General features: G+C 45.4%; 1 protein-coding gene across 2 annotated transcripts in view; it reads left to right on the forward strand.

Annotated features, from left to right (window-relative positions):
• Window positions 1–14,343, forward strand: part of LOC144932751 (kin of IRRE-like protein 1) — a 107,546-nt gene that overhangs the window by 72,323 nt on the left and 20,880 nt on the right. For both annotated transcript variants that reach the window (XM_078857158.1, XM_078857159.1), the window contains exon 4: window positions 5,264–5,421. In XM_078857158.1, coding sequence (XP_078713284.1) covers window positions 5,264–5,421 — 158 coding nt within the window. The remainder of the gene's footprint in view (window positions 1–5,263; window positions 5,422–14,343) is intronic.

Raw genomic sequence — 14,343 nt, forward strand, 5'->3', positions numbered from 1 at the left:
AAGGTATATAATGGTAAATGCTGGGTAGAGCGCTTTACTCATATAAATACTCTCGATGATTCCTATTTTACACGCTCGTTGTTGTCATTGTTGTTGTCGTTGTTGTGTCCTCAAATCTTGTAACTAAATTTTTACCCACTTCCTAACGTGGTATTGACTATTTAAACTTGGTATACTTATGTCATACTGATGACAATAATGTACTATATTTTATCATAAAAAAAAAATGTAAACATTTTTATATGTTATGTTTCGGCTTGGCTATAATTGTCCATGGTCAACTGACGTTGGCTGTAAATTACCACGGTCCCTTACATTATGGCAAGCTTAGTAGCCACTTCCTGGAGTAGTGGAGTTATTCCATTACTAGTACATTTCATAAAAGCGTGTTTTTAAAAAAGTGTTTTTAATATTACTTATTAAATGGAGGCCACGGACTGCGCCACGGAGCTTTTATCGGTAAACAAGGTACTGTATTTACCGGGTAATACTTCGCGCTACCTTTACTCTACCGGGTCATTCTTCCGAGCTACCTTTACCCTACCCTTTACCTTACCCCTTGGCATGTCGACACCTTTAACCTTTACCCTTTTACCCGGTAAAAAGTGTAAATTACCTTACCTTGCCGAGGTCTACATGTAAGAATGAGTCATATTTAGGGGAGGGGCCCCACAGTCAGTTCATACAGGGTGTCCATAAAGTTCAACAATCTATTTAATGGAAATCAAAGAAATGCATGGTAAAGTATGCAATAATATAATCAGAGTCGTATTTATTAATTGCACTTAATCATTGGATTCTACGTGAGCACCGTCAGTATCTCTGCACAGCTCAAATCTGTCAGCTGCATTGCGGAACACATTCTGCAGCATCTGTGGAGTTATTCTCGTAACTGCATGATTTAGTAAAAAAACTACACGATTTAGTAAATATTGCAGATCTGTAACTCTTGTTGAATACACCTCTGACTTGATTAAGCCCCATGCAAAGAAACCCGAAAGGCATTCAATTCGGAGATGGAGCCGTCCAGGGTCTGTCGCCGCTGCATCCAATCCAGCGATTTGGAAATCGTTCATCAAGGTTCTCCCGACACGATGTTTGCGTAACGACAAGGAGCACCAATCTTTTTGCAAGTGTTAATACCGTCGCACGCTGTAATACGTTCTTATTCGTCGGGTCCTGAAAAAAAACACACGCAAAATATATGTATATACACCGTTTGCTCAATAAAATAGATGTACCCAAGTGGACGTCCACTTGGGTACATTCCATCCATTTGGCAGCCACTCCGTCATTATTCTTGACTTATCAGCCAGCACCCGTCTAGGGATATGTCCTGCCCAAGCCCACGTACTTGTCTTGACGGTTAAAATAACACATTTAACCTGCGTTCGCTCTTCTAATCCGTGTCCTTCATCAAGACCCAACAGGAAGTATGTGGTTAGTGTGCGGTCACTTTGATGCGAGCTGTGGAATGAGTACGCAACACGTGAGCTAGCTTGTATCACATGCAATGTATGTTCATTAACAGGTGCGAATAGTGATGCACGAGCAGTAACAACAATGTGATGATGCAACGCAACACATAATTATTGTGTGTGTACACACACGCCCGCGTTGTACTTTATCTGGTGAGTTCATCGAGTTAGATTATCTCCGTTTCACCAGGGCTTACTAATCTGCAGCGACACAGATGGTTCAAATATGTGTTTTATTATCACACTTTCATTGCAGGCCATTATCAAATTGTGCAGTTGGGCTATAACACGGGCTGAACAATAATGAAATGGGGAATTTCTTGTCAACAACAGGAAGCACGCCTTTGGTAAACTCCCTGGAGAAAATAACCAGACAGCTGTGAGAGTTGAATCTTCAGCACCATGGAGATGGGAGCAAGGTCAATTGCACGAACCACTCTGCTGTCTGCCACGTAAACACGTGCACACACAAAGACCCCCCTAAAGCCTTTTAACAGTCTGTGGGGAAAGTGCTGTTAGCGAGCACCTATGAAGCCCAGCACAGAACACGAGCGGGATGGGTGGCCAGAACCATGCCCGACTGCCTTTTAATCCACCAGTGGCGATGTTTACACACCGTATCAGGTACGTATTTAAGGCTGAGTCGACCTAGGAGAGGCCCAGGATCAGTTGAGATAACCTTCACTGGTGTTGGTCATGGGCAGGAATCTAACTTGGTTTACCGGGTTTGTAGCTACCGCTCCCCACAAAGGCGCACAAACACACACTTATAGAGACCTATAACACACAAACGTACACACGAGTCTCATTCTACCTCTACAACACCGGTAGCTATTTCGTTGGGGTGTAAAGTGCTGGGGGCGTAAGCTACTTGACACCATTAAGAGTTCACTAAAACACTGCTGGCTGCGCTTTCTTGATAAGGGGGAGAAATAATTTAGTTTTAATGCATGTCGATGTGATTTTCACACCAAAAATGTCACGGTCTGACAGAGGAGTCTGTGTGCATACAGACGTGACAGATGCGAGCTGCTGGATGACAGACTTAAGCCAGTGGATATCGATATTTGTTAAATTGATTGTCGATCCCATGGAAACAGCTTAACCCTCTACCATTCCGAGACGACTGCAAGTTGCTGTGTGGGGGTTCCGTTCCACGCTGGATCTCAGAACGTGCAAGAGGCATAGCGCCGTTGTTTTAAAGACATTGCACACGCCGCAGAGAACTGTCGCGACACGACCACCGCACTCTGCGATAACTGGCGCCAAACTGTGCCACTCGCCCTCCCGCATGGCCTCATGGGAGCCTCGGTAACGGGAAAGTTGTTTTCTTTCACTGCGTGCGTCATTGGAATGGGGCTGGAAGAAAAACGTACACGTACGTCATCGGAATGGGAAAGGGTTAAATAGATATCTGCAGCTTGCATAGTGTGCTTTCCCCACCCTTGCGATCCTGCCTGGCAACTGCTTGCGTCTCGAGAATCTGGTGGAATTGCCCCGAGGCGGAGATAGCTAAATAGGGGCCATTTAACAAAAACAGAGCTTGTTTCTTCCCAAGCAAAAAAGCAATATGCTGAATTGAAAATGATTGGAATAATGCCAGCGGTCCTCCAGCTATCCGAAATACTCTTATTTTTTTGTGTACAAGTGTGTGCAATGTACATACATCAGTACTGGGGTGACAAAGGCGGCCAGGCATGTTGCTGGCTACAACACCCCCTCATCTTGCATGCTGTCCTTTAAATTGATGCTCGCTAACAACACTTGCGCTGAGTAATCTGTAAAGGCTATTGTGGGGATATTTGTCTTTTGTGCAGCCAGTGCAAACCTGTCTTCTGAAAAGGCAAAAGAGTATCTTCATAAATACTGAACCATTCCAATATATGTCAAATTAAATGCACTTAGATGTAGATTTCCCAATGCCAACTTTTTTGTTCGGCACACATTCTAAGATTGGGTTGGGTTGTTTGCGTATCAGCATGTGACCATCAGCTGGTGTGAAGTGATTGCTACAACTGATAAGCAAATGCAGGTCCTCACTGTCACAATGCAATTTTCAACAATTCCCTAGGATTGACTACCAGAGTGGTGCTCAACACTCATATGAACATTGGGAAAGGTTTTTTAATGTATTGCATAGAAATAAGTTGTTCTTTTTGGCCTATAATTATCATTATTAAACGTGTGTAACTGTCTATATCGCTCAACAAAGTGTGCACGTTATATAAAGACAAACTGCAATTGAACTTCATGAAGTAACCAGGTTTCTGCTGTGTGACCAGGTCCCCATTGAGCATTTATTGCACCAATGCCAAAATAAAATCTCTAAATACAACCTAAATGTATGCAATTATTATACGATGCTATCGATCTGGAGACCTGAGCTGGATTTACAACCAGGGCTAAGATCAGTGGCGAACGATACCTGAACTGGTCCTGGGCCCCATCGTGCCTTCACTAACACACATTGACTAAGCGTGGTGAAGTATGGCGACACGGAACGGTGAGACCTTCATCTGTGCGTTGTCGGTATGCTACTGATGACGTGGGAAATGTCAGCAGAGTGCACGGTGTATAACTACTCTGGGTGTACAAAGACTGTCGCTGCGTCCTGCGCTTTCAGACACGCTTCTGCGGTCAATCTGGAATGGTTCTTCCTTCCGATATTAGGAAGCCACTGGAGCTATGCACTTTTAAATCTAGACTGAAAACTCATTTTTTTAGAACAGCTTTTTGATGTTTAGTTTGTTGTCCTTCACCAACACCTCCGATTAGCACAGTCGGCTACATTCGGTGTGAAAGAAGATCAACATACGTACATAAACACATACGGGTGTAAAATCTACTCTTGATGCTTCAGATCGCTCAAGCGTTGTCGATGCTTGATTACCGATTGCTCGATGTAATGTTGCACTTCTCGGAAAACCATATTGAGTTTTCCATGGTAACTTACTTCCACATGTTCCCACCGACAAAATAAAACACGTCCTATTGGTTTTTTAATCAGCATGGATAACACACACTTTAACATCAGCTCTTGTTCTTTGCAGTTACAACTACTTCTGTGACACTGCTTTTCTTTTGTTTCACAATATTACACCAAGGCCACTTAGAAAAAGTTTTGTTCTCAGTGGCAAACGGAGTTTTGTGGCAGATAATCAGCTCAGAAATATACAAAATTCAGTTCAAAGAAAACCACTTGACATGGTCCAACCTGCAACCGCATCGCGTACTAATATACTCTCTCATCTACTCTGACGTAAAAGAAAGTAAATGTAGCAATGTAATAACATTTTAAAGGATATATTTTGTTCTTTGTCTGAGGTAGGCTTTTAAATAATTTTAGCAACATGCGTAATGCATTATGTACTGCTCCGTATCATCCTCACGTAACCAGTGTAATGCATCTCGAGTAAGTGTTCCCATTCGGAGCATCGGCAGAATAAATTTTGAATTAATGTTAGCTGGTTAGACTGTTGGCGTAAGCCAAGCATTCTTCCTTAAGCTGCGAGTCGTACGAGCAGAGGCTGCAGGGGCAGGGCACACCTCAATCAATCTTAATATCACCAGGGAACACATTGCTCGCTTACCTTCCGATAAAGTTTTGCGGTAATAAAGCACTCGTGTCATCCGGCACAGTGTGTCACCAGAGGCTGAACCACCTCGGAAGCACGAATGGATCTCACAGATGGACGGACGGGAGAAACGTCGAGACGAACACCACGGAAAATAACCAAGAATTACATGACCCTCCTCCCCCCCCCCCCCACCGTGTCCATCCACAGTCCCCCCCGACGAGCCGACGATCGAGAACGGGCCGATGGTGCAACTCAAGGCGGGAACGCCGTACAACCTGACGTGTCGCGCCGAGCGCGCCAAACCCGCGGCCATGATTACCTGGTACCGTGACGGCACCCTGCAGGACGGCGCTCACTACAGCAAGGTGGGGTCCGGCTGCCCGCACACGCGCGGCCATCACCGCCCCGTCTTGAATGCCGCGTTTGGTCGGGACGGTCATGGGTAACGCGGTGGCAAGACGTTAACTATCTCGCCTGGTATACAGAAGGTCGGAGGTTCGATGCCGACCCTGACGCTTGCTGTACATTTGGAGTTTGCGTGTCTCTCTCCCCGTGCTGGTCATGCGTATTTTTCTTCGGGGTGCTCCGGTTTTCCCCTCCGCATTTGGAAGAAACGCGCGTTTGGTATATTTTGGGGCAATACATTTTGACTCGATAAGCCACTTCGTTGGGCTGTCATTTGTGGCCAGGTGGCTTCTGAAAAAGAGCTACATAGATCAGTGGGCCTTACCTGGTAAAATAAAAATAGTTGTAATTTTATCAAAGAGAAAGGTAAAGGTGCCACCGTGCAATTGCTTTGCCTGTGCCCCAACTGCTGGCAGAAGGCGCTGCGCTCCAGGGAGCTCGAGAGAGACAGCCTCTTAGAGGGAATTTTGGCCTACTCTTCCCCGCTGGCCAGACGTCTCGGGAAGAGGTGGGACTACCCACAAACTTTTTTTATCCCAGCAGGCACAACCTGTCGATCAGCCGTCCGTGGCGCACACCATTTTTACTGCTGGGTGGACAGAGGCGGCGGTGGGGGTGGAGTTAGTTTAAAGAAACTTACTCAATTGTTTCAACCGCTGCCCTGCCAATTGCTAATTGTCATCATACGTACACGGATAGGGTGGCTTGGAAAAAACTGCCCACTGAATTTCAGTGAATTCGGCTCAACCCTCACTTCTGCGAATTCAAAATATCGAGAGATCGAATGGAATCGAATCAGCGACCTCTGGATTGCAATTCTGATTATGCCCTAACCATGACACCATGATACTCACCGAGTTCATAGAGCAATGGACTCACCACTGCACCACCATTCTATCGCCTAATTGGGTTTAGGCCGTGGGAATTGAGAGTTGCACAGGCAGCATTCGCAACCCTGCACGTCTGCCTTGCATAACAAAATCTCTGGTTATTGCAAAAAAATGGCTTGTGCTGAGTGCTTTTGATATACAGCCTGATATACATCATCAACCATTTTTTATCTACTGCTGGATGAAGGCCTACCTATACCATGCTACACCAAGCTGATCACGGTGTGGGTTGGTGACGGAGGATGGTGGTCTCAGACATCAATCTCCACTGATGTTAACCATGGCTAATGATCAACCTCTGGCCACTGGGTTTATAGTGCAAGTGCGTGAACCACTGTGTCACCGCTCCCCCAGGGAACAAATTACGGTGCCTAAAGCTACCTTTTTTTTTTGTTCTTCCATGGAAAAGCCAAAGAGATTCCCTGCTCGTATGAACATGAGCCAATCCTGATAACTGTTGGCAGTCATTGGTCATTGGTGGGAATTCCACATCCCTCTGGTGGGAGTGAGTCTGTTCATTCATAATTCAACAAACTGCTGACTTTCCACAAAGTGGTACTTATGTTATTTCGCTTTGAAAGGATGATGGATCGATTTGACCTCTGAGGAGATATCAGAATGCCCCGCCTGAGAACGCTGCACCATAGTTCCACATTGCCAGTGACGTAGCATAGTAGGTATGGGCCTCGGTGCAAACAATGAATCGGGGGAGTCCTGTCCAGGCCATCATGGTGGCGAGATGTTAACTACCTCGCCTGGTATACAGGAGGTCATCGGTTCGATCCCGACCCTGACGGCTGCTGCTGTATATTTGGAGTTTGCATGCTCTCTTCCCGTGGTCGCGTGGATTTTTGTTCGGGTCCTCCGGTTTTTCCCTCCACATTCAGCAACATGCGTTTATACGTGTGTCACAACGTGATGTAAATGTGCCCGCAGATTGCCTAAATAAAAATACATAAATAATAAATAAACATGCGTTTAGAGTATTTGGCTGCTATAAATTTCCACATGATTAGCCACTTCGTTGAGCTATCATTTGTGACCAGGCCGCTGCTGAAAAAGAGCTAATAAGCTCAGTGGGCCTTAGCTGGTAAAATAAAAAATAGTTTAGTTTAGTTTTAGAACCCCCCCATGCCCCCCCTGCTCTCGGCCCCCGCCTCTTCGTAGCCCTCCGCTTGACTCCCATCCGGCCCACGGGCCCTGGTGCAGTTGCACTCCATAGCTACGCTGCTGAAACCCTGGCCCTTACTGAACCGGTGGTGGACATCCAAGGGGCTGGATGTCCACTACCGGTTCCAGGGGCTGGATGTCCACTATTGCACCACACTAATGATAAGTCGGCGCAGCGCGTGAGGGTGTCTCCAAGTCAGCACCATTCTTGGCCACTTCTGTCTCTTCAGTGCTGATGCAGACACACCCACACCAGCTCCTCATTTCACAAAGCAATCGGTAAATGTGCACACACATACAATGTGTTACTTCATCACTTGATGAATGGACTCTATATTACTTAATCCATCTCTGAACATCAGCGGGGGGGGGGGGGGCATCTTGCAGACAACAGGGTATGTGTTTAGCTGATGGGATTAACCAGATATCATAGCTCAGTTCTGTATGCATGGCCAACAACAATATGGTGGTGGTGGGAAGTTAAGCTTTGTATAGAATATATTGTTTTTACATATTACATCACACGAGCGTATTTGTGACATTTCCAAAACAATTGTACGTAGCTTGATAATTGAGCTCGCTCAATTGCAGAAAATGTGGATAATATTTAAATCGTTGCGAGCAGGACACCTGTGACAGACGTTATCAACAAACCGAAGTACGGGCACTGGCCTTTTGTATGCACACAAACACACTCACACGCAAATCAGTGGATTATTAGAGTAGTTCCAGGTGCATGTTATGATGCGTCAGTTACAATACTATTTCTTGTTGCCAAAATCTCGACAAGTCATTTTGCAGGAGGGCCCACCCACCCAACCCGTATTTTGAAATGCACAGAGTTCCCTGTGGCATCCGACACGTTTGCCGTGTTTGTTCACTTCATTGGGGAAACCGAAACAAGGTGAAAAACACATGTATATAATCAACAAAGCGTTCTTATTCACGGGCGATGGTCGGGTAAGCGTACACACGTTTCCATGACCACAGAGGAAGCGAGTTGAGCCCCGTTTGTAAAACGGGAAAGTGCGCGCGGCCTGGATTAACGGCCGCGGTAGATTCACTGGGCTGACACAACACCAAGACCTCCCCCACCCCTCTCCCTTATGGTGGCACTTGGCTCGCTGTTTGGAAGCGAGCTGTCGCGTCTTTACCCAAGCAACCGTCTGGACCGGGTCGTAAAACGTTACGGGGGTCAGAAAGTGAGTCAGTGGAGTCCGTCGCTAAGGTCGAACCTCAGGCCCAATGTCAGAGTAAAATAAAAACAATGGAAAAAGACAAATTTAAACGATATTAGCTTGTATTAACCTAACCTAACACAACCATTCGACATTTTAAACCCTGTTAAACAATATATAAAACACTGAATATTCAAGTGTCATTGTGGAGGATAGTGGTTTCAACATAAATAGGCAGACAGGAACACCTCTTTCTAGTGTTTGTCTGTCTGCATTAACATTGACAAGTTTTTCCTCGCACCTTATCAGCTGCACGGCCTTCTGGGAGAGCATCTTTTCAGCAGCAATGGTTAGACAACAAGCAAACTTGTGGACTGGTTTTGACATTCGAGATGGCGAAGAACTGCTTGGTGTTTTAACACACGGACCCTTTCTGTAAAAAAGCTATTAACTAACTATTCACTGTTTACCTATTTTAATTTTACCAGGTGAGGCCCACTGAGCTATAACATATTCCTGCGGAGGGAGCTGGTAGGAACGTTGGGTTGCTCGGTCAATGGCCAGGGTCAACAGCGGCGTGGTGTATTCCGCAAATATGCCCGACTGTGAGGGCGGGCACAAGCCGGCGTGAGTAGGTTAAACGTTGAGTTTTATAAGGGCACCACGGGGTGACCAGCCCCTCCCCACCCAGCCCCACCCCTCCCACCCCCCACCCAGCTCCACCCTCCCCACCCAGCCCCACCCCTCCCATTTTTGGATGCACGACGGACGGACGGACACAATAATCCCCTGTGGGCTGGTGGAACCAGGTGGTTCCTACCAGTATATCTCTTCTTCAGACGTGACCTGGCCACAGATGATAGCTCAACGAAGTGGCTTATCACATGGAAATGTATGGCAGCCGAATTCTCTTAAAAGCACGTTTCTAAAATGTGGAGGGAATAATTGGATGACCCGGATGAAAATCTACGCGACCACAGGGAGAACATGCAAACTCCAAATATACGGTGGCGTCATGGTCGGAATCGAACCTATGTCTCCTGCATACCAGGCGAAGTGGATAACATCTCACCACCGCGAGATGTCACATCTTCCATTCGCTTCTGTTGTAGGAGGGTGGGGAGGGGAAGACTGAGACGGCTGGGCAAGGTGAGGGGAGATGAAATGGGATAGAGTGTGAGCGCTTGGAAGAGCTGGGCCTGGATAGTGGCGCAGAGCTCGTGAACTCGTGACACGGGACGAGATCCGACCCGTGCCGGGTCTTTCCTGGGTCGACATCACCCATTCACGAGTGGGCATGCGATCGTAGTATAAAACAATGCCCGTGTTTCAATTGAGCTCCTGGACAATGCTTATCGCTCTGGTCCCGTGCCGGCGGTAAAAATGCTATATTTTACTGGCAGAGAACTGATTTATTTCCAGGACAATCTGCAGAACGCTATCTTTAATGGGCAACACAGTCACCGGATTTCCATTATACATTTTGCTTCAGATAGACTGCAACTAATAAAAAAAAAACACCAAACGTTTATCAGAATGTTACAGTTCGAAGCTTTAAGCGTGACACGTACCAGTGACGCTCTATGCGGTCACGTCATTGTCCACTGAAAATGTATTCAGGGTGATTGTAGCGCGTATGACTGAAGCAGAGTGGCTTGAAGGTGGAAGAATTGCATTTGCAAAGCAATTCGCCACCGCCGTCTGTAATGAGATTGCTTTTTTACGAATTCCACACCACTTTCTCCAAACATTAATTAGTTAATCATTACAGATCCATTTATAGTCATATTAACGTCACAATCAACATCCAAATGACTTGTTGAAACCCCGCATAAATTGCAGATGTCGGAGGAAAAAAATGCATCTTACTTGGCAATTTAATTTATTAAATCAATTTGTTTTGTTATACACTCCCGAGAATATGTTATCCTTTTCAAATAATCATAATCAAACGGACAACAATATGCCTCATGTCATCTTTATTTGTAATCTTAGTCATCGTCTGATAATGCTGGGCAATTTTTCAGATGATTATTGGTAGGTGTTTTAGTTTTATCCACGGCTTATAAGATAAACAAAACGAACCACGACCAGAGTATGGTCGCACCTTGCTTTTGTATTAACGTATACAACATTTGCAAAATAGCGGAGGTGGGCACACACGTGACAGTGGATTTATGCTTTAAAAGGCCCCACTTTACAAGGAGTGCCCCACAGTCGCCCGTGCTGCAATTAATTGCTCGTGACATTTTGTTGTGCGTTTTATTATTTTCAGAAGTGAAAAAAACACCTTGGGTTTCTGATAAAAAAAAAGTTGTATTCAGCGGTGGTTTTGATCAGTAAAGCCACGCAGTGCCCGCCCCCCGCCCCCGAATGAAACGTGACCGTATGACGAGGGAGCGAACATCCTACATTTGCACTCTATGGCAAAAACATGATTACAAATACTCTCATCGCGAGCGTTTCATTGACAGCTACGGACAGTTCCCGGCTCACATAAATGTTTGCATCACGAAAAAAAATGGAAAGGAACCAAAATATACGTAATCTGTTGCGAACTTTTAGCAGTAATATAATTAAGTGTTTTTTGTTTCTGATGGTAAACAAAACAGAGTGCCTTGGCACTGCACACAGACAGACCAATGTGCTGTTTATACCTTAATGGGATAGACAATGATTTTGCACATCGGTGACTTTTACAACTAAATCACATGTGTGCAGCTCTCGGAGAGCGAAATTAATCTCCTACATTTGTGTTCCATTAATCTGAAATTAAATTGTCTCGGCTGTGTTTGGGAAATGCAACGCTGCTACGTATAAGCATGTCCCGACTAATGAAATGGCATTCGTTTTAAACAGCTTTAAAAAAAAAAGAGCCAAAAGGAAAATAATAGCGGTCGTGGAAATATTCTTTCCAATTGTGAAAGTGCTAATTGCATAAAGGGTCGGAAATATTTTACTAACTGCGCGTGCTTCAAATTAATTGAATGGCACAGCCCATAAGTAAATTTGATTGTGCCAGACGAAATGTATTGCATCAATTGAGCCCCGAACTCTGTCTTTAGTGGGGAGCAACGGCAGTTGGTAATGAAAGACGGCGTCATGCAAATGCAGCTTTCAGCATGCAGGACGGACATGAGGCGGGAGACAGAATGCGGTGCAGCAGTTTCCACTGTTTGCACACACAAAGGTCCCCCGTATAGTCTGCACAGGCTCTTGGGGAAAGTGTTGTTCATGAACACCTGTTAAGGCGAGCACGGCACACAAGGTGGGGTGGGTTGGTCGGCACTACCTCCGGCAACTTTCGTTTCCTCGGCATCGACATTGACACACCCTCTCAGGTACTCATTTGGGGCTGAGTCGACCTAGGGGACGCCCAGGACCGGTTCATATATTCACCACTGTTATTGGTCATGTGGCGGGTACCGAACTCCAGTCGTCGGGTTCGTAGCGCAGTGGGCTAATCACTACCCACACACGCGCACACTCATTCTCAGCATGTCTCAGCAGGTCGGCCTCGGTATGCAGCTCTATCCTCCAGCTTACCAGAGAAGCAAACTTCATTGTCTCCATTCGCAGAAAATGTCGCCTTTGCGCTTGGCAAAATGCATACAACGACAAACTCACGGCCACAGCTTGCTTTTCTTTTTTGTTTAAACGGTATATAATTGTTTATTTTTACATCTAATGATCTAATGATGCTTTGCATGGCAGATTTTGAGTCAGACAGGCTCCACATGTTAACCCAAAAATAAATGCAATTGACTTGATGATATTCAGGCCGACTAACGTGACACCTCTTGGAGGACAGTCTTTGAAGATAAATCTGTCGGCACGGTACTGGCTGTGCAGTGCTCGTTTGAGGATTTGAGAGTGGGTGGCTTCTTTGGGACTTGTGAAGCGCATCGTCTGGTTCTGCACACAAAACATTTTAGTCTCGTTGTTGGAGATTTTTAGATTATGATTTATTATAGCATGTGCAGCGGCTTTTGGCCAACCATCGAACAAAGACGGCGACCGTATTGCGTGTTTTCAGATGCACTTCTGCAGCCATCTGGAATGCTCTTCTAATATCAGGAGCTATGCACTTTTAAATCTAGATTTAAAACTCATTTTTTCAGAACTGCTTTTTGCGTTTAGTTTGTTGTCCTTCCCCCGCACCTGCAATTAGCACTGTTGGCTAAGTACCACGCGAAAGAAGTTCAACATTAATACATACATAAAAAAGGACCGCTGCTATTATACTCACAATCTTGTAAACGCTAAGAAATAATTAGCGGCTAACATTGTCTGCAACATTAGATTTGGTTGGTTTCGAGGCAACGGTTAATTATGAAAACAAATGTAAGTTTTTTTTTATTACTTACGGCCTTTTGTAAATGTCTGAAATTATATACCCCTACCTGTGTGACATTTAATCTATTCATTCACGAGTGCAATCGCGCCTCTTGCTATGCGATGTGTCACGCACCGGTGGGGGCGGCGGCAGGGGGGGGGGCAGTCTTTTGTGAAGGCTTGCCGACGGCAGAGCACAATCGCGGAGACCGTTGGACAAACGGTTGATTTATGGAACAACTCCTTGTGCAAAGCGGAAAAGTGTAACGGCCGTCATGGGAGTGTCGCGTGCGTACCAGCCGGTGCACACACGACTCTTCTCATTCCAGACTATGAAACACTCGAGCTGCCTCCAGCCAGCGGAACATTAGTCACTGCGACTGCAATTCATCATGCGCCGTTTCCGCGGTGTTTCCTGCATTGGTGATCTTTCGACTTAGTAGGAGCCAACGGGATTTTTTTTTTACTTCGTATGTATTAGTGCTCGAAACCAATCAAACATGTGTAATTATTGTAGAGTTCAGCTCGGCTGCTTTAAAAATCGTGCTGTTCGCCAGCAAATGTTGACATTAAATCGCACATTATAATGTAATGTGGTACTTGAGCTGTTTATTGATGTGTTCATCAATAAACAGACATTTCCCATTTAACCTCATAAGTGGTGCACATTTTGGTGTAATGTACGTGCTGCTATTCAATCGCCGAGTTGGATTTCGCTTCATAATGTATGTTTTAGTACGTGTGAAATTGGCCTACATCTAGAATGGTATTTCTTTGCATCAATACGCATTCTCTTAAAAAAACGCCTTTACATTGTATAAAGACATTGACTCGGCAGTCCCAGCAACATTGCCTTATGCAAGTCACACCACACCACCAACGGTGTTAGGAGTTAATTTGGCTTGGGAGACAGGGGCAGCAGCAAGTGCTCTCCTGTCTCTTAATGTCTCAATTATGACGACCAAACACCTTTCACACTTGTGACAACAAAAATAAACAATGGACGGGCCAGTAACGTGTCGTCTTGGATAAAAACGTAATTTCTTTTTCGGGCATGCCCAATCGTGATATTTTAAGCAGCGAGAGGCTGGTTCAACGGCACCCTCTTCTCCATGGGACGGTCGATGAATCCGGCCCCTAACCTTTCATCCCGTGTGACATCGCCCGGTACAATACAAGTGTTGCCTGTGGTAATGACGCCACACATTCTTGGGTCTTTCGGTAAAGTCACGTAGATAGGTTCTAAAAAAATTACAAAAAACTATGACGTTTCGATAGCAACATGAATTCCTGCAGTCACCAAAGCTTT

The sequence above is a fragment of the Lampetra fluviatilis genome, chromosome 5 (assembly GCF_964198595.1).
Source record: "Lampetra fluviatilis chromosome 5, kcLamFluv1.1, whole genome shotgun sequence".
In the NCBI taxonomy this organism is placed as follows: domain Eukaryota; kingdom Metazoa; phylum Chordata; class Hyperoartia; order Petromyzontiformes; family Petromyzontidae; genus Lampetra; species Lampetra fluviatilis.